At 38.1% G+C, this 26471-nt stretch overlaps 1 protein-coding gene across 3 annotated transcripts; it reads left to right on the forward strand.

Moving 5' to 3' along the window:
* Window positions 1-11: 11 nt before the first annotated feature.
* Window positions 12-26272, forward strand: LOC145481440 (nucleolar pre-ribosomal-associated protein 1-like). Of its 3 annotated transcripts, none has more exons than XM_081459931.1 (37): window positions 12-771; window positions 976-1112; window positions 1296-1583; window positions 2128-2224; window positions 3137-3219; window positions 3639-3874; window positions 4749-4944; window positions 5899-6036; window positions 6509-6812; window positions 7165-7376; window positions 8092-8193; window positions 9063-9331; window positions 9554-9654; window positions 10134-10351; window positions 12021-12099; window positions 12814-12978; window positions 13272-14021; window positions 14731-15384; window positions 15823-15929; window positions 16041-16089; window positions 16492-16549; window positions 16638-16768; window positions 17111-17214; window positions 17423-17496; window positions 18010-18194; window positions 18573-18683; window positions 19389-19452; window positions 20024-20186; window positions 20639-20732; window positions 21744-21904; window positions 22428-22539; window positions 22673-22779; window positions 23197-23340; window positions 24079-24188; window positions 24455-24625; window positions 24699-25558; window positions 26086-26272. In XM_081459931.1, exons 1-37 carry the CDS (start codon window positions 612-614, stop codon window positions 26268-26270), a joined length of 7179 nt encoding a protein of 2392 aa, XP_081316057.1. In that variant the 5' UTR covers window positions 12-611; the 3' UTR covers window positions 26271-26272. The 3 variants fall into 3 exon arrangements, with proteins under 3 accessions (XP_081316057.1, XP_081316058.1, XP_081316059.1); XM_081459932.1 differs by having other exon boundaries at window positions 17111-17205; XM_081459933.1 differs by lacking the exons at window positions 24079-24188; window positions 24455-24625; window positions 24699-25558; window positions 26086-26272 and having other exon boundaries at window positions 23167-23282.
* Window positions 26273-26471: the final 199 nt, after the last annotated feature.

Below are 26471 nucleotides of genomic sequence, written 5' to 3' on the forward strand. Positions count from 1 at the left end.
TTTTGCCATCTGTACTTATCTTGAGTGACTGTAAATATTATAAACAGAAAAAATCAGCATGTTTACAAATTTTTGGCCCATATAATATCTAAAACTTATATTTAACAAAATTAAATTAGTCAGCGACTAGATTTGCAAATATAACTGTTAGGATAAGCGGAAAGGGCTAATTAAAAGTACGTGTCACAGGTCAGATCACAGGTCACAGGCTGGACAAAATAAAACAAGTAAGTTACCGATGTCACACTCATCTAAATATTTTTTTCATTCAAACAAAAAGTAAGCCTCATGGCTCGATTCATCATGCCAAATTTTGTAAGTATGCGAAGTTTCATAAGAATCCGTTGCAAACTCATGAAAAAATTTGTGGCCCCAAACTTGACAGTTTTTGCAAAGAGAATGTTTCCTCAGTCGGGGAAAACCGTTGCTTTGGAGCACATCTGTCACGCTACGGAGTCACGCGAGGACTTGTGACATGACAATACCAGCTATATAAAGTACTCGTTGAAACACGTGCAAGTAGACAATATGGCGGCGTCCTCGAAACTCTACACACACGTTACAGTACAGTGTAAACGTTTGTAGGGAAGATTTCAAATGTAAAAAGAAGCATGAAGAAAAGAAAAGGTGGAGATGCAGACGAAGACGGAATGCCGCAAAGGAAGAGAAAGGCTTCTAGTCTTGTAGACGAGAGGCAAAACAACAACAAACCGAGTGAGTTTTTGCGCACGGTGAAGGGGTTGTTACAGAGAGAACAGACAAGACTTGCGGGTATGTTTAAATTAGGAAAGAAATATCACTTTTAACTTTTTGTTTTCCATAATAATACCGTTTTTGTTCATTCTACAAAGGCTGAATAAACAGATGTAAAAAGATTCGTAATCTTATAGTACTGGAGAATGTCATTATGTACGATAAGAAGCTTATATCAATTAGCATGTTGTTTGCTTTGATTTTTCTGCTTGTTTTTGTAAGGTTTGAAAAAACTTTTGAATGCACTAAATGGATCGCAAAATAAGGAATCAGTGGAAAGCATCGTCAAGGAGGGAGCAGAGTTTCAGGAGATTTTCAAAATTTTAGAAGGAGGCCGACACAATCTTTCTCAGCTTGAGGTAGAGTTGATATACAAGTACACGTGGAACTTTTATTTTTCATGTTATGTCCAATGAAGTGCATAAAGTGTTGCTATGATGCTACATTGCCTTTTGTTTTTATTATTCTTACAAGCTTCCTCAGACTCTGACAGTGCTAAAACACCACCATATGACACTTGACGACTGTCTTTCTTGCTATAGATCCAAACATGCCTGGAGATCTTGGAAAGTATTTTGTTGTTCACTGCAGCCGAAAGCCATCTCTCCTCAAGAACAGGGATGTCAATAGTACAACGAGTCCTGCAAAGTCACTTAAGTCTACTTTATTCATGTTTGAACCCAGCAAATCCCCCTGAAGTTATAAAGTCTGCTTTGAAACTTCTCACAGCCATGGTTACACAGGGGTCCTCGGCTGTGAGGGAAGTTCAACGGTCATTTGACTTTACCCTTAAGTCCCTCTCCTCACTACCAAACAAACGTGACAGCAAGGTACAGTATATATCAATTCTGTATTTACTCAGTACTTAAATGTTTTAGAGGTCATAGGAAAGAGAGAGGTGGGGAAAGACTATAAGAATATTTCATTGCATGTATCTGTACTTCCTTATACAACAAGATAGCATATTTATATTTTGATAAGTAATTTTGGTTATGATAATGATGATGACAATGATGATCATGCCCACGCACTCGTTCAGTGGAAATGAGAATGCTTGCATAAAATGTTCACATGTAATACATGCCTTTTGGGTTCAATTTTACCCTTGGTTCAATCTGATAATTTTCTTTGTTTTATTATGTAATATAAAATTGCACGAAGGTTAAAATTGAACCACCACATATACACACAGCACATAGCACAGGCCAGTATTTCCATGGCTGATTGGCTCGCTAAAACCCATTTCCACTATTTGTGTCAAGCTCTGACTGGTCACTTGCATGCTTGTACAGTGTACATGAAAACATTAAAATGTAGAAAGTGTCTTATTTCTGAGAAATTTATGATTGTTACCTTGAATGTTTTGTTACTCAGTCAGTGCAAGATGTCAGGACTTGTTTCATATACTTATGTCTCTCATTCCTGATGTTTGGTGACTTGGCTGTTATGAAGCAGATCTTAGAACTGAAAGGTAGTTTGCATTCACTGTATAGATGTAGCAAGCATGACGAGAGTAACTGGGACTAACTAAAAAGATGAGAGTAACTGGGACTAGCCCAAGTGATTATTATGGGATTAAGGAAAAGGATCTCATGAGGAAAAACAAGATAGTAAGAAATGACAGTAGAGGAGAAAGGTTTTGTTAATGTAGTTTAGTAGTTGTTTTTGCGTGATAAAAGTAGTGTGCAACATAGATACATGTATAGGCTGTCTTAATGAGTGGAGATGGAAAATCATGTGAATGTAAATTTATTCCACAATAATAGGCCTCTGAAAATACCCTTGTAGAACATTCATTCTAATAGAAGCCATGTGTCTACAACATACTCCACTCAATGTATGTACAACACCACAGCAATGATGTTTATTTTGGCCATTAAATGTGTACCATTTAAAACAATCAAATTTGTCACCTTTGCAAATTGATGTTCCCCTAAATTAGTTACTTCAATTTGTTTTGGAGACACTTGCAAGCAGTCATGAACAAGCTTCTGTATTAAGTAATATACGAAAAAAGACTCTTGTAGGGACTGTAGGTGACTTCCACAATCCCCTTTACTGTGGATGTGGCATCTAAGGAAGATCTATATTATTGTACACACCCAGCTGGAAAAATGGTGTGAGCTCTATTAAGTCTAACTTACAGTTACTTAATTAGTCAGTTAATTATGATCTACTAAAAACAGAGCTTCAATAGTAAGAACAGATCAACAATGGTACATGTACTTGACACTCACTCTGAGGTCTTTTAGCAAACAATTAATGGTACTGTAGGTACCTCAGGAGATCTGTTAGTATGGAAAGATTAGATGTACCTTTAGTAAGTTACTTAATGTCTATCAGTGAAGTTTTAATCATTTCCCGACACCTTTTCTGACCCTAGGATTCCTTCAGTCAATAATGAAAGGTCTTCAGTTTGATGCACCAGATGTAGTTAACACTGTGTTGTCAACCCTTCAAGGACGAGTAAGTAAAATAACAACTTGCTCTTAGCTAGGGAAGGGTTTTTAAACTGGGTTTATTGTAGGTGGGTAACATAATGTTGTTTTAGCAAATATGCATACCGTCCCGCAGCATAGCTGACCAAGGCTACAGCGTACATGTATGTTGTAGGTCAAAATGAAATTCAGGTTAAAATGATTTTAATCTAGTTTGATTCTCAATTTCCTTTGTCTTCTAACCCTAATTCTTCATGAGCCACGAATAATTAGGGTTAAGAGACAAAGGAATTTCATTTTAACCTGATTTTCATTTTGACCTACAAGATGTATATGAAGGAGATGGTGATTTTTGCCAAACCTGAAAGTCTAATGTAAAACAATGCTATTACCAGTGTTTTAATTGTTATGCTGAAAATCAACTACAAATTCTGCATTTTCTTTTAGGTGGTACAAAACTCTGGGATAACAAAGAAAACCAAAGTGCAGTTCTTCAACTCATATGTCCTTTCACAACTGGCTAATCTTTATCAGTATGTTAAGGATGCCAAGGAGGAGAACAACAACAAGGAACAATCTGATAAAACAGTGCGTCACAACGTCCATGAACTGCTATTGAAGATCTGTGGGTCACTCAAACTTGGAATTTGTTTCTCCAATACTACTGGAGCATTTGCTACCAGGTACAGTCTTTTCATTTGTATGGAGTGATTTTGAATTCTCTTATCGTGAGTCTGAAGTACCTGTGTCAGGTATAGGCAAAAATTCACCTGTATGACATTAGGCATACCTGTACTGCACAATACAATATGGCTGTAATTCCTAATTAATAAGAATGTTATCTTAACAATTAGATCATAAGCTCTAAATCTCTATTAAACAATTAAATTATGAGCTTGAGATTTCCATCGTGCGATAGTTGATGTGGGTGCAGACCTAGTCAACTATCACACATAGAAATCGAGAGCGAATAATCTAATTATTTTAGTATAATCTACTAGTCGTCAAAACTTTATTCAGATCCTTTTCACAGACAATTCGAAAACGCAAAGAAGCAGCCGTCATTTTGGTAACAACTGCACACTGCTATGCTACTCACTGTCTATCACAGAATAGGAAGTGTGTTGCGTAGCCAATCAGGGAACGGCATTTGTGATAGAACGCTAGTGGATTTATTCCAATGTGTGATAGATGACAAGGGCGCAGCCCAAGTCAACTAGAATAACACAGAAATGTAGAGCAAATAATGATTAATCAAATTGTTCTTATTAGTATAACTCTACTAGTTGTTTAAAACTGCATCTAAACCCTCTTCATAGACACTTTGCAGATGCAAAAAAATTGACTGCAATCTTGTTAACAACTGTGTACTGCTTTCATGTAGAGCTCTACACACTATCTACAATAGAATAGATAGTGAAAAGAATGGCCAATAAGAGGTAATCATAATACAATACTAGTAGATTTATATATTAAATGCACATGTATGTAGATGTGTAAAGTAATATGTACATGTACATGTAGATGTGTGATTAATTGTAATTTTTGTTTTGTCAGGAGTAATAACCCAGTGTTATTGAAGTTCCTTCAAAGCTTAACTTCAGTAACAACAGATGTACTCATCCACGAACTGGTCATCACTGTGTTATCTTGCTGTCAAGATTTGGTCACACCTTTTCTTTCAAGTATGTCAGCAACATATGAACCCAGGCTTTCTATGCCATGGATTGCAAATATGAATCTGGTAACAAAGGTGAGAAAATGATGACGTAAAGTTCAAGGAACAATAAATATGTGACCTTTCACGCAAAAACGTGCTTTAACAACTCTCCGTTACATGAGTGAAACGAACGGCTCTCAAATGGGTTACAAATGGGTCACCAAGCCATTTGAAACGGGTTTCAATGATTGTTCGAATGGGTGATTAAGTATTTCAATTGCCGTTTACCATAGACATTCATTACAAGCCGTGGCAGTGATTCTGATGATTCTTTGCTGCTTAACAAAAGGTTTAAAGATCAGTATGTGTAATGCCTTTCGAAGAGCTCTAGCTACACTGTACATACATGTACATGTATAAGCTCGGCTCTTGTTCTTGTTGGGTGAGGCTCTTAATTCATTCAGTGGTATCAAAGTTTCTCTCCAATGAGCTGTATATTAAGAAGGTTGGTACTCAACAAAAATCAGCGAAGTCTTTATGCTGCCAGGGATAACTTGTTTTTGGCTAGTATACATGTATATCCCATTTACAGGAAGAAGTAATTTGCTACCCCATGCTTCAGGAACTGAGTTAAAGTGCTGATACTGGTTTTCATATCATTACATGTAACAGTATAAATAGTGATTCATCCCCCAAAAATAATTGTACCTGTATGTCATGGTCAATTTTCTTGGGTCTTGCCATCTCAATTTTTTGACTATAATGATGCAATTGTGGCTTCTTTTGCAAGGCTGAGAAAGTCTCTGGCTCGCACGGTATAAGTCTTCCTGTCTCATAAAGTCTTGGTCTTACCACTTGCTACCCATCATATTAGCAGTGGATCAGAAGTTGTAGATGTATTTTTTTGGACTAAGTAGTGGTATTCATGAAGATATGCTCTAAAGACAAGAATTGAATCAACTTGTTCCATGTCAGGCTTGCCCCTTCATTCCTGGTGAACATAGGGCTTGACCCAATTTATAAAATCTGTTGGTTTTGATTTTGTAGATTTACATGGCACTGCCTCAGCCTTCACAAATGCTGGAGAAATCTGGTTTGAAGATGTCAGCAGAAATGCTACCAGCCTTGATCAATGTAGTTGTTCCTTTGGGAGTAAGCCGGATAGGCTTAAGTCGTGGAGTTCAGGTAATTTAGTTGAGAAGTTGTTACAAGACATTACTGCCTGAAATCATTTGGACAATTGATATAAATTACGTGAACTGCAACCTTGGGCAGAATGTATACAATGCCCACAGGAGGAATGAGACTAAACTGCCTGGCTAAAAAAAAAAACTTGTGTGGGTACGATTGAAGACCTTGCATTGTTGTAATATTACTTACATGCTTCATTTGAAAACCATCAGTTTACACAGGGTTTCATTGAGGACCAGGTAATGGGCAATTGACCGACTTTGAGGATGATTTTGCCCACCTGGTGTGACCATCTAGTGGAAAGTTTTTCTTATAATTAATAGAGAAGTGTAGTTCAAATAGTTTTGCCCGCCTGTGAAAGCCAGTTGCGCTCTTGCTGAAAATGTAATGAAACCCCTGTTACAGAACATTTGTTTACATATTTCGATGGCCATTCTCTAATATTTAGCTTTTCTTCTATCAATAGCATGCTAGTTCCCTGGTGAAGCATACAACATTATCACTGTTAGTCTTGATCCTCAAGAGAGCACAGAATACTGCAGGTTATCTGGCATCATCAACGTCGTTATCATCATCATCATCATCATCATCATCATCATCATCATCATTACCACCACATCATACAAATGCTGCGTCACAGTCAGCTGAGACACCATTACTGCAACATTTTAGAGAAGAGGTTATCAAGGCACTACCTGATGTAACAACCATCATTTCACTGCGGCAAAACCTTGTTAGTGGAAAAGCAAAGGCAGAGTCCCAAGAAGAAGGTACACATGTATGTGGTCAAATAAGAACCAAGACTCCCTGAATGTAATAATATATTCTACAAAAATTAAAAATAAATTATTTTTTATTGTCTACTGGACAGAAATCTCTGAATGGACTTATGTTGTTTGTTTAAGTTTGGAGGGTGGCTGATTTCTAGGGGGATAATTTTGGCAAGATTACATACGTGTACTGTACATGCACTGTCACTGTCTTTACCTGTTTTACTGAGACACATAGTCAGCAAGAAATGTTTTCTGTCAAGAAAAGAAATTAATATAAATAAATATAGTTTGCTGTACACTGTACCATGTACTTCATTTTCACACATATGTCAATTATTTTATTCTTCAGAGACAGCCTGTCCCACAGTTCTGCTAGCACAAAGTCTGAAAGTTATCTATGGATTTCTAATGCTATGGCCGTCAGTCCTTTCTCATGTTAACTTTGACCTCAGGAAATTATTACCAGGGCAGCAGGAGATGACTTTGCCGCCCATTGTACAGCAATTGACTTTGCAGATTCTACTGCAGGCCCCACCTGGTAGCCTAAAATGGTATCAGCAGGTCAGTATTACCCAGCAAATTTCAATTTACAGTACAAGCAATGTTAAGTTTGAGCACAGCGACATGTTTAGGAGGCAAGACATTGTAGGTTTGGTAAGGGGTGGTGCCTTTTGGTTGACAAGCGTACCAGGGGTTGGAACGCTTTAAGATTCGTTTGTATATGTTCATGCACTGTATGCTCTCTGCTGGAAAGATACAAAAATTCTACATGTGTACATGTATCTCATGAAATCATCTTGGATACAGTCTGGTTAAATTACCTCGAAAAACTTGGCATTTTTTCCATAAGTTTTTGGGGTAGGAAAACTTACTGTAGGGGTACACACTGGTGTGATTTCATGTAATTTAGAGGAAGGATTGAAGAGAAAGATCTATGTAACAGGCGCTATTAAAGGGTGTGTATAGGGCTTTACAAGTGTTTTACTGCAAAATACACCACTTGTAAAATTTGAACAAAACAACATCCCGGTCTCGAGTGCCATATTTTCCATATCCTCACCAGTGAAGATATTGATGACTTCTTTCATATCATGTTTGACCCTTAAACTGTACTCTTAAATTTGTTGGTGCATGATCGAAATGTCTTCATATTTTTCTCTTTCTTAGGGGGAACCTGAGCCTGATTTCATTTTTAACAGAACTTTGATGCATGTCAACGTAATATCTTTCCCTCTTGTGATTACTCATAATTAAGTTTCCATAATTTATGTTTTAGAAAGGTAAAAGCTCCACATCTTTTGTATACTCAGTGCTCAAATGGTATACATCAGCTAGAAGTGAGGATATCAAGAGTGAAGCTAAACAACTTCTCTGGAAGGTTAGTTTCTTAGGAAGAGACATCTTGTAGGAAATGGGGTACAGCAAAGTCTCATGGAAAAACATTTGTTCTGTGCAGTTGATTTTCGCTGGGTATGTGGTTTTGCTCAATTTTATACACTGTGAACATGGATCGAGGAAGTGGGGACAAAAATTAATAATTTATTGCAGTGACATTTAGTGTTTGATGTTAAGGAGCTGCCAGGGACATTGTGTTCTTGGGCAAGACACATTACTCCCTAAATAAGAGAAGATACAGAGAAACACAGTCTACGATTGTGGAGGCGCAGTGGCCTCATGGTTAGTGCGCTCATCCCTGCCTTGAACGGTCTGGGTTGGAACCCTGGCCGGGGACAATGTATTGTGTTCTTGGGCAAGACCCTTTAATACTCTCTCAGTGCCTCTCTCCACCCAGGTGTTATTAACATTGCCAGAAGCCATGCTCCTTTTGGTCAGCACCAAGAATTGCGACCTCTGGCTGGACCTGATTTTCTGAGCACGTGTAGAGTTTTTGTTTCATATTCTCAGCCAATCAGATTTGACAGATTTGACAGAAACTCTGTGAATTGCGGACTTCCGGTGTTGGACCAGCCCAGAGGTTGCGATTCTTGGTGCTGACCAAAAGGAGCACTGCCTCTGGGGATGACAATGTTCAGGTGTATAAATGGGCAATGGTGAATTTAATGCTGGGGTAACCCTGCAGTGGACTAGCATCCCATCCAGGGGGGAGTAGAAATATTGCTAGTTGCTTCATGCTGCAGAAACCAAGATAGGCTGCAGCGCAACCGGCCACTTATCATGTTTGCAGACTTAACATACCATTACATGTACATTGGTGTTTGATGACATTTTTCAAAATATTTTTCGCAGCTTCTAAGTGAAATGGAGCTTGTCAGCAGCTCTCCTTATAGAAATGAAGTAGAAACTTGGTTGAGTCACCTGTGCCATAATCAACTATATGAAGGACACCGAGAGACACTTCTGAGGTTCTTAGATGAAGTATTCACTGCAGTAGCTGCTGAGCCATATGTGTACACAGACATTGTAATTGACATGCAGACTGAAGCAGTTGCTCGAGAGGCAAATGAGGTGCAGTTTGCTATGGACTCTACTGAATGGAATTGGTCCTCTGATAAAAGGTTTGACTTTGATTACTTGAATTTCTGTTTCAAGGATAAAATGGCCAGTCCCTTTTTCAGCGTCACCCATGCAGCCTTATGTGAGTAGTCACAGTTGCTGGTTTAATTACTTACAGTAATAACATGCAATATACACCCATTATGTACTTATCTTGCTCTTATTGTCTTGTAAAAATAGTAGAATCATGATTAGAAAACTTACTGAGATTTGATTCTTTTCAGTCTGCCAGTGAGTCTACTTGTTGTTGGAGCTTTAAAGCACTATTTACAGATGCTCTCTAAGATCAATGAATCAGATGAGGAGACAGCAGTGGGTAGTCTAGGTATGTACAGTGTAGGTATTTGAGTAATTATACCTTGAAATGTTAGGGACTTGGTGAACAATTGTTGTAATATACATGTCTGTAGAGTAAGCCTTCCAGCTTCTACAATGCACTGTAATGATAAATACAAAAAACTGCAAACAGCATTATTTTGTGCATTGACACGTAAAATGTTATATCTCTACAATTAGTTGAAAGTTATTCCTTGATCTTTGAGGAAGTGGAGGTTCATTTAGAAATTGAGGGATGCACATGCTACATTTTGGAAACACACAAAATAATATTATTAGCCCCCAAGAGTATTTATTTTAAAACAAAATGCATGAGACTAGACAATTAATATCTTTTAGTTCAAATGTTTATGACAACTACTTTTATTCTCTACTGGGAACATAGCAACCTTATGTAATGTTCATCAGTTATTGTCAAAGACAAGTGATTTTATTTGTAATTTTTGATTAGTTTTCCTCTGGTTTCAGGTTGCATAGTCCGGTACATGAATTGTGTGATCTTTGATATGATTCACAGCACACTTAATCCAGTCATTCTGTGCTTCACTGTGCTTCATTACTATGGTAGCATTGAACTGCCAGACCATGTGACCGTCATTAGAAGTTTGCACCAAGCCTTGCTGCAGTATGTGAACTGCTGGTTTCCTGCTCCAATGCGAGTGGAAGGTGTAACTGATGTTTTAAAGGTAATGTAAGGCCAAAATTGGGTTATGAGCACTAACAAAGTATGCAAAGTTATCTTTGTTTCTTTCCTTGATTTTTTCCCTCTGCTATCTTTCTGAAGAGATGCATGTAAGTTACAACTGTACATGGAGGTAACTTGGATAAGGAATGCATTGTAGATGTGAAATACTGTAACTGTCAAATTTTGTCATGAGCAACATCAAAATATTAATAAGAAATTTAGTAATAAAAGTTAAATGAAGTTATTGCCTCACATTTGTGCACATTTCCTGTCCTTGCTTTTCCTTTGAATGACAGAGAATTTCATTGGATTTTGCATTGAGGCTGGAGTACATTCACTTTGAATTATACATGTATCAATGTTCAAACAGTAATGTGCAGTATTACTGCATTTAATAAAAAAACTATTTATTTTGAAAAACATTTAAGCAAGAAAATCAACATAAGTAAAGTAACCTGACATTTCAAAGTCTCAAAACGTCATGTTACTTTACTTATGTTTTTTTTCTTTAATTTAACAATTTTTTTAATTTCTTTATTATTTACATGTACATTGACAATTACGGTTACAAGCATATTTACTAGATGCACTAACAATAAAAAAGAAAACACTGAACAAATAAATAAATAAATAAATAAGAAATACAGTAATAGTTAAACACTACAATAAATAAATAAATAAATAAATAAATATACCAAAAACAAAAGGACAAAATAAATAAAATTAATGAATAAAGTACAAGACACATGCTGACAAAACTTTAATTGATGTTTAGTTAAGAAAGAGGCAATAATTTTTTCCATTTTTTTGTAGTGTTTATGGTACCTGTCATTTCTTTTGGCAATTTTTCTCTCTATATGATGAACTAATTTGATCTTTTCAAAGAAAATTCTTAATGTTGGTTTAGTTTTGTTCAGTTTACATGTATAAATAAAGTATTTAGCAATGAGTATTAAGTGATTCTAAATAGCAAAATCTTCATTGTCATTAAATACGCCAAACAGAATATTAATTAGTGTTAATGTCTCCGTAGATATGTTTTGTTTACTAATCCAAGATGAGAATGCTAGCCAAAAGCTTTTTGTTATAGTACAATGAAAGAGTAAATGTTCGAGGGATTCATCTTCTTTCTGACAAAATGTGCACAAAGGCGATTCAATCATTTTAAAATGGAACAACTTAACATTGGTGTATACGACATCGTTCAGTATTTTATATTATATTCAGTATTTTATATTCTACTGTGACGGTAAACGGTAAAGAATAGATTTTTTTCCAATCAACCACAAGTTGGGGATATTTGCTTTTCATCTTTTTTGGAGCAGAGGGAGGAGTTTGTTTTTTAGTTCTAAATTGGTTATACAGTAATTTTGATGTTACTTTGGACAAATCGATTTCAGTTTCATCCAATTCAATATATACTTTATCTCCGAGGATTGATGGATAGAAGTGTTGATTTGTTTGTGACTGTTTTATAGTAAGTCTCCACGCGATGGGAATAGCATCCACAACACCTATTAGCTTAAAATATTGAGTTGGGGATAAATTTGCTGCCAATACCTTTGAACTTTGAAGAAATTTGCCCGTGTTAGATAGCAAGTCCCCAGTTTTTACTTATGTTAATTTTCTAGCTTAAATTACTGCATTTGAAATTTTTGTGTATCTGACAGGAGCCACCAGTGGGCAAAGACAAAAGCTTGAAGGAGCTGTACAGTTTTTTGGCCAAGACTACTGTGAATAGTGAGCAAGGTAATGAACACTTTACTTTTGCTGTAGTTCTGAGGTGTAGAATGTGCAATGTAGGTCTGAGGTGTTTCAATATGCCAACGGGTGAGATCTGTTGGCATGCAATAGCCTCAGAAATAAACAATGAGATGTGTGAGTCATCACTGTGAAAATAACAACAGTGAGGAGCGATTCATCTCAGACATTTCTAATAAAAAAATAAAATATTAAATAATTAAGTAGTGACTCTTTTTATATACCAAGAAATATTCTTGTTTCGTCTCGAGTTCAAATCAAGTACTGTGGTGTTTCTGAGAAGGCACTGACTTTCTTAGATCCTGTCTTTAGAGAAGCCAATTTTGAAGTATTTAACTGAATGTATGACTGAAGTACTGATTGACAAGGTTGCCACAGGTCAGGGAATTATTTATTTGGTCAGGGAAATTTTGTTTCTATCAGGGAAGGTCAGTGAGGGAATTTTGAAAACTGAGGTTTCAATGTTTGTGGCAACCATGCTAGAGTTTGTACTCTCAGTCTGTTATAAACGATGTAAATCATCATGGATGTACAAGTACATGTGGTGTTCGTTTATCGCGATCTTTGTTGCTCGAAAACCTAACATGTATGTCAAACCTTGCCGTGTCGGAGGGAATAATTTCTGATATCAATCTGTAGATATAATTATTGGTTTCAAAAGTAATTCTCACTGATTTATTAGTTTCTTCATGTTCTTTGCAGACAAAGTAACAGCACTGACAGACTTGTATCGCTATCTTGAGTCCCTCAATGAATTGCAGCTCAGGACAGTAATTGTCAACTGTGTTGACTTTTGCAAGCATCGACTTTCTGAGGATTTCTCACCCCTTGTTCAAGTTTTGCAAGTCAAGAATTATAATATAGCAGGTGACCAAATAACATATTAAATGAATCTACACTCCTCATCCTAAATAAAACTGTTACAAGATTTGGTGTGCTTGACATGGAAAAGACGAGTAGTACTGATATTGCAGTTGCACTGTTGGAAGGTTTTTTTGCGTGTTTCGTCAGTAGGATCTTCTCTCTTATTTTGAAGTTCTCAACTGAAAAAAAGAAATATTACTGTTCTCTCCATTATTAATGAAGTCTATGATTTAACGTATCACTAACGGAATACAAGTGACATATCCTTACAACCATTTTTGTCCACAATTTTAAAGGTTCCACATCTCCTGAAACCATTGCCCCTCTGCTACAAGCCCTTCCCTTTAGCACCCTCTTGTGGCAGGTACTTGGAGAAGTTATTCAAGATACAAATACAGCTCCATATAAGGTAAAACTGACGTCAGAAAGGTCTTCCCTTGAGGATAACACTTCAAGCCGTCTTCCTAGCTCATGGATGCAGAGCCTGTTGATGACAGCCTTAGAGAAGGAACCTTTGCTGAAGACTGTTCCACTTTGCTGTCATCTCTTACTGTATCTTTGTTCTCTCAAAACAAAGCTTGTCATTATTGCCAATCCAGCTGAACAGGGCGGACTGCAATCTGCAATGGAGCTGTGCTTTCAGTTGCTTCCGTATCTACTACAGCGTTTATTGGTGCTCCAACAGAGCATAAGCAAAGACAAGACAAATTCAGTGGAAGAGGTGCAAAATGCGGGTCACGTCAATGCTGTTATGGATTCCTACAAACCTGACAAACAGGAATTGAGTCACGTGGAAGACGCGTGTTGCACTGTTCTTCATCATCCTGTGGTTCTGAACAGCTTTCTTTGGAAGCCACGGCACCTGCCAGGCTCGTGTAATGTTTCACGGGATGTAGGCACTGAGCTGACATACAATGTGGTCAACCTTCTGTTAGCTGTACTGCCAAGCCTAACATTGCTGCAGAAGAAGATTCTGATGGCTCCTTTTGTAAAGAAGCTTTGCAATGATGGAATGATGGAAATCCAATCTGCACAAAATGGAAAGGGTAATATTTAGTTCTTAAAATGCAATCAAAGATGAGATATCATTTTGCTAGGAAATAGTCACTATACTATCCAACTATGAATATGTATGTGTAGGGAAGGTACCGGCAAGGCTGGTGGAACCACGCCCTACCGGCTGAGCGTGCAAGGTTACCATGACAACCCTGTGAGCGGCAACTACTAGGCACTGTTGCACTGAAATACCAAGGGGGATTAAATACTTACCCTTTACTTATATTGGGGAGGGATGGGTTGAGAGCAAAACCTTTGACAGCAACGTAAACGTGCGGCAACACGAGCGAAATGATTTACCTCAACAGAAGAGCTGTAAATTTCCAGGCCTCCCTGCAGAATCCAGACTGCCCTGCATCAAGGAGGGAAACCGCTGGCTAGCAATTGTTTCGAGTTTAAATTAGTCTGAATTACATTTGGCCACATTTAACGGATAGTTAAGTCTGCAAGTCCTTGCAATTTGTGATTTTAAACAGTGGGTCTTTGTGTCAGTCTGCAGGCGCTACACAGCCGCTTGTTTGTTCTGACCAGAAAACAGTAAAATCCTTTTTAAGCACACAAATTTTGGATTTTCCTGAGCTGTTTTACATCTTCCTTAATTCCTCAAGTTGTCTTCTCTCCCTACCTACTTGCTTATACAAACTTGGAAGACTGTCTTCTCGTGACCGGTATCTTTTTTTGTTTTTTTTCTCTAAATAGTGGTGCCATCATCTCAAGCTCTCTATCTACTTGGCCTCTTTCATGACTACTGTGACAAAGAGCGCCAAACTGAATTCATCTCAAAGCTGGTGCAACTCCCATCCAGCATGCTAATGACAACTGATCCTGTATCAAAAGAAACAGCGCCATCTGTGTTTCTTGTGACTCTAATGATGTTGCTAGAAGGGGAATCACATGGTGAAGAAAAACTTCCACATTCATCATCTGCTCTTCTGAGAGACATTCCACTTAAGATGGAGGAACCACTCTCCGTGTCGCATTTCAAACAGTTGATCAAGATTTCCGAAGATGTGAATTGCACACAGCTGGATTCTGCCATTTTAAAACTTGTGCAGATGTCGTTACTGTATGTGGTCGCATCGTCAACCACCCTCCTTGATGCATGTCTCAACAAACCAACAGAAATCAAAGTTTCTATTGCTGTACATCTAGTCACTCATTCTCCAGCTCTGAGGTCACATTTTGAACTTTGTTGTTTGAGCACACCCAACACGAAGAAGAAGAAGAAGCTGAAAACGTCAAGCAAACCTTTGTCAACCGTTTTAATAATATTTGAGGATCATCTGGTAGAATACCTTCCTTTAGTATCATCATATTTAAACTGTATCCAAGGAATGAGGGAAGAGACTTCAGGTGAGCATTCATCAATGTTTTTTTTTTTTTTGGCTTTGTGATGCATTCGATTGCCGCAAGAGGCAAAAGTATAACTTTGCTTTGCGTCTGTTAGCTTCAAAATTTAAATTTTCTTAAATGTTTTATTTCTGGTGTTGTGAGCTTCTTTCAGGTATTCTTGCCACCCAATGCCCATGCTCTCAATCGTTTTTGGCAAAAATAAAAGCAATAGAAAACTAGAATGTTGCAATATATTTTCATAACTTGAAAGTCTGGAAAGTTAAAAAACAAATTGCTAGTTAAATGGTTAGTGACTTGTTAAGATTTGGCATTGTGCTTCATTTGATGGAAATCCAACTTTTATTTATGTCATGATGAAAGGAAACGCGCTTCCTAAGTTGAAGGTTTTGTCATAAAACGGAATGCTGCTTTACTTGTTTGTTTTCTTTGTACTGGTAGATAAGACAAGAACACAAGCTGTAGTTTCACATTTGATTCAAGCATACTGGGCACCATTGTGGGAGTGGCTTGTTCATGATAGAGAGGGAATCTTCAAACACAACGAGGTACTTTAACTACATGTGTAAACAAGTGCGCATGTGATTTCTGTAATAATTTTATGATCGAGTAGAAGAGAAATGCTGCACTGAAGTTTATATTTCTGCATTTTGTCATAGGAGTTATGTATGAAGCTGCTCACTACTCTGATTCGTACCATGCAAAGAGGTTAGATGTTATGCGTGAATGATCTGTTACACTGTCACGTGTAGGTCAAAAAAAATTTGTACGTAATTATGATTAAAGTTTTGAAACGAACTTGTTTTTATAACACATGATGATGATGTGGATGAAGCTGATGGTAACATACGTCATCAAATTTTTTGCCAATTTTAGGCCGCAGTTTTCGTTGTGAAATGTTTTTTTAAATTGTGGGTTATAAAATTAATGTATTCAAGCTTCTATCTGGGGCGTCTCTTTGTTCTAACAAATGGCCAACGCTCGAAAGTTGAGCTTCACTAACATGCTATTTGGCTAAGGATGTATACATCTATGTCAGTAACGTTGTTCCCAACAATAACGTTCTGTACATACAAGTATTGATACTATAAGTTCTCCATTGTTCTCTAGATGGCACTCTCAACAAAAAGCTCGATGAACTTTTCACGAAAGCGTCAGTGTGGGACAGGTATGAGCGAGACATTACATGTGTTAATTGAATTGGCTTATATGCTTTTATAATACCGTCCTTTTGACGTTTTTGTTTTATTTTTTAGCTACCAGTTGAGAATCTGTCACGTTCTGGTAACAAGCGTATGTCAGGACTTTTCGACCAGTGACCAGAGAGTAGATGCTATGAGCAAATTCGGCTTTGCCTGTATGGAATTCTTGTCCAGTTTTTTGAGAGGTAAATTATTTTGTAAGCTGTATCTACAGCTCCCATTGATAGCAAACGGAAGTTTGGACATGTAGCAAGTAATGTTCAATCTGTTTCAGTTTTGACATGTAAATGCACTGAAACTTCATCGTCAGTTATCGCCATTGATCGAAAATTAGCCTTGAATCGCAAGACTCTGTATTTAAGTTATTTCATTGTAGTAGTAACATCCATTGAAATCTTGTAACTCAAGATGACATTTGTTTCTGGCTAAACATGTCCTGCAAACCCGGAAACGTTCTTTTTTCTGAATCTAGAGTAGTTTATAATGAAACAAAAGGTCTGATTACTTTTTACTTGGTTAATTTCTAGAAAACAAGGATGTCTATGAAACAGTAATTGAGGATGCTCTGAGTCACTTGGAATCGATTTGCAAGGAATTTACTGACACAGGATATCTCATTGCAGTAAGAAATGTACACAATATCCGCTGAAAGCAAGAATTTATGAATACTTAGAGAATATTTGACCGGCAATAATGGAGCAATCTTATTGGTTGATTTTAGTCATTGGCCCTCTGAACTAACTTTGTCGTGTAATAAGTATTTTTTGCGTCTGGGGTTGAAAGAAAAGATAAAGTTCTACATAGTAAACTAATATTGATATTTTCATCTTGTTGTTTAGAATGCTGTTACTGTCAATGTCGTGGATGAAACTTGTATTTCAAAGTGGAATAAGTTTGTGACTAACTGTTTAAGGTATATAAATCTTATAAATACTACTCATGCAACGCTTTCGAGAGGTATACCATGGAGTATTCCACGGGTGACTTGTATTTTCCCTGTATACACACGAACCTTGTAACTGTTTTATCCCAAGCCATAGAAAGTAGAGTGGCCAACCGTTTCTGCGCCTTTATACTATGACAAAGCCGTTTTTTTTTCTTTCACTTTTCCACTTTTTTTATTATTACCCTGTGAGATTCAAAAACAAAAAGAAATAACATATTTTAATAACACCTAACATCAGTAACATCAATTATTTTACATGCCCTGATATTATAATGTAACTAAATAAAAATAAGACTGAATACTATAAATTAATTTGTAATATGAATTTTACATATGTAAAATATTTACGTATGTAAAATGACAAAGCTATTGGCACCATTCCTCTTCATCAAATGGCTCAGAGAATCCTTGCCTTCTGGAAATACAGTTTTGATAACCACAACCTTAAATGTAACTAATTTGGGTTTGTGTGTTTTTCAGATACAAATTTGAATGCTCCCAGGTTCTTAGAACTTTGAGATTCATTATCAAAGCACTGTACAAGGAGAGTAACAAGAACTTCTTTGGTGAACTGCTGTCCTTGGAAACTTTGTATGAAATGTTACTAAGCCATTCTCAGTTTCTGAATGTTATCCTCGATACTGATGGAAGGAGCAAAACAAAAGGTAACATTCTTCTTGCATTTGTTATGTCTTTCTTTTATTGTCAGTATGATCTTGTTAAGATCAAAATTGTGAGAAACTCGATTGTAGTGGATTGAGCTTGTGAATCTTTTTTCAAGAACGCTGTTAGAACGAGGCCGTGAGGAAGTCTCAATGACAAAAACTGGTTAAGATGTATTAAATTGGTTTTGTAACATGAAACACTAAAATGGAGAGAGCTATTTTCAAATCTGCCTTCGATTTCATAAAACGTTTCTTTGTTGCAACACCACTAGTAGCTGTAGGCCCCATTTCATAAAGCTTTTTGTGCAAGCTCCTCGGGGACTGTTCTTTGTAGCACAATTTATGTTCCAAGATTTTTACTGATGTCTTTATTCACAGAAGCCCTCGCTCAGCTGATGGTTACAGTTGTGGAGTTGAATCCTAACTGCTGTGTGTCGTCACACCTTCCAGTACTCTTTGCTGCTTACTCCGCGTCACTGTCAACCACAGGTGAAAACACTTATAGCAAGTGAATATCAAACATGATTATTTTAAATGCGCCAGAAAGATCTAAAGAAATTAAATATCATTGCGGCTTAGTACAGAACTTAGGGAGCTGCAAAAAAAAAAAAAAAAAAAAAAAGCCTGAACAACTGCAGGCTTGAATGGAATCAACGGGACGGGAATAGGAAGCCATGGTCAAGTTTTGAATTTGTAATATACTTGTAGATGGTGAAGATATGCTTGTGAATGTATGAAATATCACATATATTAGAGAACATTACTGTTAAGTACGCTGCAACAAACAATGTTACTTTAAGATTATCATCATCAAGTCTGTGCGCCCCAGTAGGCGCTTAAGGCCGAATACTAACCCTAACCCTTAAGATTATAGCAAAACGTAAATAATGTTGGTAAATGAAACAATCCAACTTAGCTCTCCAAGTTAGCTCTTAAGTGTCTTTGTTCTTGACTCGGATTAAATGCCTGGTTCAAGCCCACTGATGTCCAGGCCAGAAAAAATCGAACATCTATGTCATATAAACGAACCACGCTGTGAGCTGTGCAGCAATGTCGTTAGTTATTGTGCGTTGTAATGCTTGTCGAGCTACAAGCATGTTGTTCTTCCTAACCTTACAACATCTTGTGTCTCAAAAGTCGAACGTTACCTAGTAGCAGTGTAGCATAACGAATTGTTGTTGTGTTTGCTTTCAGATCAGTCCATTTTATACCTGTTGAGTCTGTATGAGAAAAACCACACATCGTTTAAGAATTACAGGTATTGAAGAGACATCGGACAGTAACTTCTTGTACGTCTAATCAGTCTCACAGACGAGCTAGTAAAACTTAATCACGAAACGACAACCAGGTCTGAAAACGGTTATGAGGGCAGAGGATTTGACAGAAGTGGCAGTATGTTAAAATCGGCAAAAAAGAAATAGGAATTTTCGAGGATTTTCTCAAATAAAAATGGGTCTATGAATCGAATGAAACCTGAATATGTCTTGGACACTAAGGTCACTGCTGAAGACTATGGAACTGTGTAGAGTGAAAGAAATGATGGTCGAACTTGTCAGTATTTGCAAGTGTCAAGAAACCTGAAGAAAACAAAACTAGGGCTTCAACGGGGTTAAACACATGGCTTCCACGTTTGTTTTGTTATGCCACTCTACCGAATGAGCTTTGAAGCAACACATTAGGATGTGCATTTGCGGTAAATGTAATTACAGCTCCTGTAGTATCGGTATTACATCTGAGGATGTAGTTTCTGTCCTTAATAGCGTAGTGTCCACAAGGCGAAAGCTGCCTGTAATTGGCGAGATCTCAATTTTCCACATCCTTCTTTTCAGACCTTTTCTCTGGGGCCCAGCCGCTGCTCACCATCACCAAACCACCAAGAGCCTGGGTCCATCATTATGGCAACAGCCAAGTGTTAGTGATGTACTGGAACAAATGGATGCCAGCAAAATGTATCAGTCAACGGTGTCATTTCCACAGAGCAGGCTTCTTCAGGTTTGTACACAGTAAGCTCTCAAGCATACGATATACTTAAGCAGGATGAGAGAAAATAACCGAGTGATACGAATAAATATTTAACAATATATGTGATTCTTTGTCGTGTAAGTGTTTTGTTTCACGTATGAGTAGACAAAGAGGAGACAGACAAAGAATGACAGGTAAACTATTCATATTTTAAACTCCTTTAATTGTTCTAATCCTACTCAACTATAATGTATGGTTCCTGTGGTTTGTCTAGGTTTGACATATTTTATTTATTAGCACGTGTTGCAGACCTATACAGGGTCGATTGCTCAGTGCGTCAGGCGTCTGCATTACTTAGAATTTTTTAAGATTTGCATCCCACTGGACTTTCTACTCCCAGCAGAACTTTGCAATATTAATAGCTCCCCAAAATCCCACACTTTGTTTGTAAATTGTACTTTTTCCTTTTGCTTTTTTGTTAGCCTCAAGTCCAGAGTGAGCTTTCGCGTCAGACAGTCCAAGATGTTTACGACCCTTGCTTCCTTTTACCGTTATTCAGCTGTCTTCTAGCTCCAAGTTAGTACTTTGACTGTTGCTATTGATTAGGCTGCCTTTAGAACCTTAATATTGATAATCTAATATACATTTTTGTTAAAATGTGTCAATTTTATGGTATCGGTTGCCATGGTATTTTTCTCGGTTTAAACAAGTGACAGTTGACTTTTTGGAAGAGTTTAATTTTCACGGGCTGGACTTTGTTTTTGGCAAGCACTTAGTGGGGTTATTGAAGCTTTCTATGGTTTATTGGCGCTAGAAACTGCATGATGTTGGAAGGATAAAATGAAGTGAAAACCTGTAAGTGTCAAGGCGTTTAGCTTTGTAAACTTGTAAACTAATGGGGGACGTATTTAAAACACCAAAACCTCGAGAGAAACCTTCTTACAGTGAAAACTCTTGTGAGGGAGCCCCCAGTTAAGAGGACAACTTTTCCTTTTATATAAGTCTGGCCCCGAAATTAGTGTCTTACATGTTTATCTGGATTTATGAAAACGGTGTCATTGAAACTCGGTCTTAGCACTTTGTTCTCGCCAAAAACTCTCCTAAGTATTTCCATAGTAGGAGATATAAAATGTCAAAAGAATGTCAGTCTAAATTTTCCTCGACTCTCTCGTACCACTGGCAGTAGAGTCTGGTGTTCCTTTTTGTACACTTCTCCTTTTTGTCCCATCACTTGGAGAGATTTTTACGGCCTTAAGCTGTCGTAAAATTAAGGTCTTTAGCTCACTTGATGCAAGGGAGGAAACTCTTCATGAAGACCGTTTTCTTAAATCCAGTAATTAATACGGTAATTTACTATTAAACGGACACTAAAATCAATTTTATTTTGGTAATTTCTATTGTTTAAAGTAAAACTTGTACTATGCGGACACCAAGGAAAGTACGGAGGCTGTTTGCATTTATATGGTCGGTGATTGTGTAACCCCAGGAAATCATTTAGCTGAAATTTGAGTTTGACAGTCGCTGAATTGCAGCATGAAATGTTCTTAACAGCTATCGTGTTATTATTATTATTTTCCTGTTTGCCAGATTTTCAAGTGGACTGTCGGAAGTTCGTGGAGCAAGGTTGCTTGGGTTTTACAGTAGCCTCGTTGTCCTCACGTGATGTGCACATGCGGCAAGCGGGATATCACGTGCTCAGTAGATACATGATGCATCTTGAAGGGGCCAGATTCAAAGAGAGAAAACAGGTCAGTGCAGGTCACTCAATATTGTGCGAGGGAAAGACAGACAGACAGTCAGTCAGTCAGACAGAGATATGGACTGACAAACAGACAGGCAGTGAGACAGACAGAAATAGAGACAGTCAGGTACAGATTGTCAGATAGATAGACAGACAGACAAACAGACAGACAGACAGGCAGACGGACAGATGGACAGTGAGACACTGACAAAGACAGACTGTGAGATACAGACAGTCAGATAGGCAGGCACACCCAGGCAAGAAGATTATAGGTTTACAGACAAGGTATCAAGAAGGTTGTCAGGGAGGCCTTTCTATCCAGTTTTTGAGAAGCCTGCGGAAAGATTGGCTCCCTACTTCTCCTCAGCCATCTTCCTTGTTTTTGTCCCGAATTCTTTTCAACATCTGACATTCACTTCTTTACCCTCCAACTGAAACTTTGATCAGGCAAGGAAAGGTTAAGTTGGCACTTGAATTACTTCCAGCACACGGATTAAATAGGTATTGACTGATCTTTATTTTTTTCTTAGATTTTCCATTTGTTAACGTGTTTGAAGAATAGCATTACAGAAGCGAATTGCCGCATATCCAGCTTAATGGTATGCTTCATAGCTCGAGTGGCAAACATTCTACTGAAACCAGGTGAACGTTGATTTGGGGCTTATCAGTACCACTTTTTTTATCATAAGGTCTGTGATGGCCTTGATGTGCTTTTTAACTTCTGTTCTCAAAAAAAGATAACCGAATTTTTCTTATTTTTGTTTTCTATCCTTAGAGCATAGTTTCTACATTATGATGAACAGCTTTCTACTTCAGAGACCTGCTTTGAATCTCAGAGACTTACCTCTGTTTTTCACCATGTTTAACAGCAGTTCCATGCAGGTAAAACGCTCATTAATTTTATGGTGGCTTGGTTGATTTTTGGCAACACGAACAAGTATCTGAAGACACTTAAAATGGTCCAACAATTTTTGTGGCATTTATCATATATATGTCATATGGCGTAACACGGTTCGTAAGAAGCTGCTTTTACTTTCTGCACGCAGAACTTGGTTATTTTCAGGAGACGTCTAAGAATTGTATGATGATTTATAACGCACTTACACAACCATTGTTCTGCTCGTTAAACCTGGGACTCGGGGTCCTGAAGACGAAGAAGAAATTTAATAAACCCAGGCCGTATTCGCCAGGTTTATGGAGGGATTTCTAACAAGGTGGGCTAATAATCTCGATATTTTATACCACAATTCATCTCTCCCTGCTTTGCAGCTAAATATATTGCCCTGGTTTGTTTGCTAGCACGTCACCGAGCGGTCCTGGATGCTACAGTTGCTGGTGGATGGAATGAAGGACAGTCCAGATTATTATTTGTACAAACGACGTCACGTGATTGAACTAGCGCTGAGTTATCATGACTCACCGGTCAGCGATCATCACTCTCGGGTAAGAACACGTCATGTAAGATTGCATCAAATATAAGCCTGGGTTTTATACCAAAGATGCATTTAAAGGAACAAACTTTGGTAACAAACACTCGTTATCAAAGGTGTTAGTTTCTTTGAAACTATTGTGCTGCGTCAGTAGGCAAGTGAAACAGGTAGTTATTTATCAACTTGGCTTTGATAAAGGTAAATTCGCCACAGCTTTCTTGCATACATGTACTGGTTATCGTAGCTGTCTGCACGCAGGCTAATTAACCGCTGTAGCGAGTTTGTCAAGCTGACGTTTCGAACGATAGCTTGTCGTCAGAAGACTGCTAGCAAATTCCAATAGCAGTGACAACTTGAACTCCTGGGAGTGATAAAAATCTAATTTCTCCTTAGGATATCAGTTTGTTATGAAGCAGATAGGGAGTGAGAACATACACAATCATCATCAATTGTATGTCGTCTTTACGTACCACCAAATTCACGGAACGAACGATCGTAATATCAATAAGAAGAATTACATTTTTATTATGTGACCGAGAAAGTTACTTCGTTGTGATTTGCTGAGAGCAGGCCAACTTATCGTAAGCTCGAGCAATTAAGGATATATGTTACTCGTGATTTGTGAAAGTTCTTTTAAATTTTCAAATGTCACGGGTAGTGTAAAGCCTTCAATTGCACTCGCATTCATACGATTATCCATACCAATCCTAGAATGTAAATGGTTTAGTTAGGTTTATGTTTGTTTGTGTAGAACCTCGTGACTCAGTTGTTGTTATCAGCTCTGAAGATCCATCCAGCTGCTTATGATTTGACCAAAAACTACGGTATTGTAGCCTGGATCCACTCCTTGTGTTACAAGAGGTACGTTAACTGATAACCTATCCTTGCTGTTTATGTAAAGATCTGGCGTATATTTTCCATCGCATTTGGAGCAAGTTGTTTCTAGAGCAATACTTGCCGACATTGAAATTATTGTGCGTTATCGAGTGCCCTGTAACCCAACGAGATCTTGACAGACTGGTCCGCCTAGACTAGCACTAGCTATCCGGGGGCCAGTCTAACTGTACAAATTTTAATTGAAGATTGTTGTTGTTGTTGTTGTTGTTGTTTTGTATTTCTGTTATTAGTCCTGGAAGACTGAGCACAAGTCTAGACTTACTTCAAACCCTTTGGTTTACACTACATACTGCCGACAAGAGAAGCAATGACGTTAATGGGGAAGAAAAACATGTCCGTCTGCCTCCAAACTTGGCTCAAGAGTGCGCATTAGTTTGCTGGACTCTTCTTGAGCAACTAAGGTAAGCAAAGACTGTTTGATTTCTCAGTTCAGTTCAGTTCATCTAGTAACTGCATACTGTAATTAACTTGCAGATCTTGCCCAGTTGTAGCTGATACCTATAGCTATTTACAACTGCTGGCATCCGTCATCAGTTACTTAGCAGCCAATGAGCAGCCTTCTGGCATGTCATGTGACCGTACTTTGAGCCTGTTGGGCTTGTGGTGTGCGGCATTTGACGAAACAATGATGCTGAGTCGACTTCTTTCATCTTTAAAATTGAATGAAGTGTTGAACAGTGACGTCCAAACTGGTGCAACCGAACGCGACTACAGTAACCTCAAGACAGAAAGCTTGTCTTCCTTGCTGGCTATTCTCACATCGTGGCATCCGTTGGGCGCAGGAACAAACCAGGTTTCACTACAACAAACTGTTCTTCTTGTTTGGCACTTCGGATTGATGTGCTGTCGTGGGTTATCCCAGGTTATCAAGCTTCATATGGATATTCCGTCAAGCAGTAGAAATCAAACTTCTGTTTGCCTAGCTACACTTCTAAGCTGGTTTAGAAAATGTCTTGTGCAGGACCGGGTACTTCAGGATCGTCTTGTCATAGAGAACCCCACATCAGAAATTAAACTTCTAGTGCAGCTTTACCAGACTGGTTCCTCCAACAACGCGACTGCTGCTGTACATGTGGAGCATGTCAAACTCGTTGAGAACTCTCGCTTGGCAGTTACAAGGGAGCTGAATATGATCTGTTTGGTTTTACTTGCTGCTGCCCAGCGCGGAAAGCGGAAGGGTATTGAGGAAGTTTTAGCGCAGCCAGCAGTTTGCCAGTTCATCTCTCAGGAGCCCTATGGTGACGTTATCACTAAAGGACTGGAGACAGTGATTCTTCCTTTGCTACCCGACCCCTGTGGAGACTTGGAGGAAGGGAGTTACCATAAGGATGAAGGCGAGTAGGCTAGTCGTAGACAAGCGCTTTTTGAATTAGAGGGTGTTCTATGGAAAAAATACTAGCCCAATTCATCTCCAGTCTCAATTACCATAGAGCCGACTTTAATCCTTCGAAACCTGTTGTACAGTTTGTCAACCGTATGCGTGTATAACACGAGTTGTGGAGTTAAGGGTGTGCTATCTCCCTGGGAATTTCAAGTTTTCCAACTGTCAAACACAGCTACCGAAACTGTTCCTTGCGCCTTAAATATTTCTTCTTACGAAAATTGGATGTAGTTATTTACGAGCTCATCAGACTATTCCAAACCAGCGGCTCATGAGCGTACATCTCTCATAACTCTGTGCACTAATTCACCCCTCCACCCTCGCCCAGCAACAACAAAATAAGGTTAAGTCTGCATACGAGTCAAGTGGGCCATCAGGCCGGTTTCTGTAGCATGAAGCGACTAGGAGTATTTCTACAATAATAGCATACCAGTATCCCACTTCATGTATGCTAATCAACGCTTGTTCATTTTACTTCAGATGTGGTCTTACAAGATTTATTGTCTCTTTTAATGCAAGAGCTGTGGTTGAAAATACCCATTCCTTTCCAGTTCCTCTCGTACTTGCTCAGTCAAGGTGAAAGTGGAAACCCTGTGGTAGATTCAGTCATACTGGCGCTTGGTGGGGCAAAGACTATTACAAAGTGGATACAGAAAGATGTCTGACGACTCAGTTCTGCATGTTGGTTCAAGTTATGTAGCTGGACAAGAGGGAATGACTCTTACTTTCAGTATCAAGGCAATAAGCGAAAGCAGAGAAAACCACGTGCAAGGAATTGATAACTGAACAACTACACTAACCTACTTGTGCCAAGGCAATACCATAAATTAGCAAGTCGACGCATCTACACTCAAACAAATTTGAGC

Source organism: Orbicella franksi, chromosome 3 (genome assembly GCF_964199315.1).
Source record: "Orbicella franksi chromosome 3, jaOrbFran1.1, whole genome shotgun sequence".
NCBI lineage: Eukaryota > Metazoa > Cnidaria > Anthozoa > Scleractinia > Merulinidae > Orbicella > Orbicella franksi.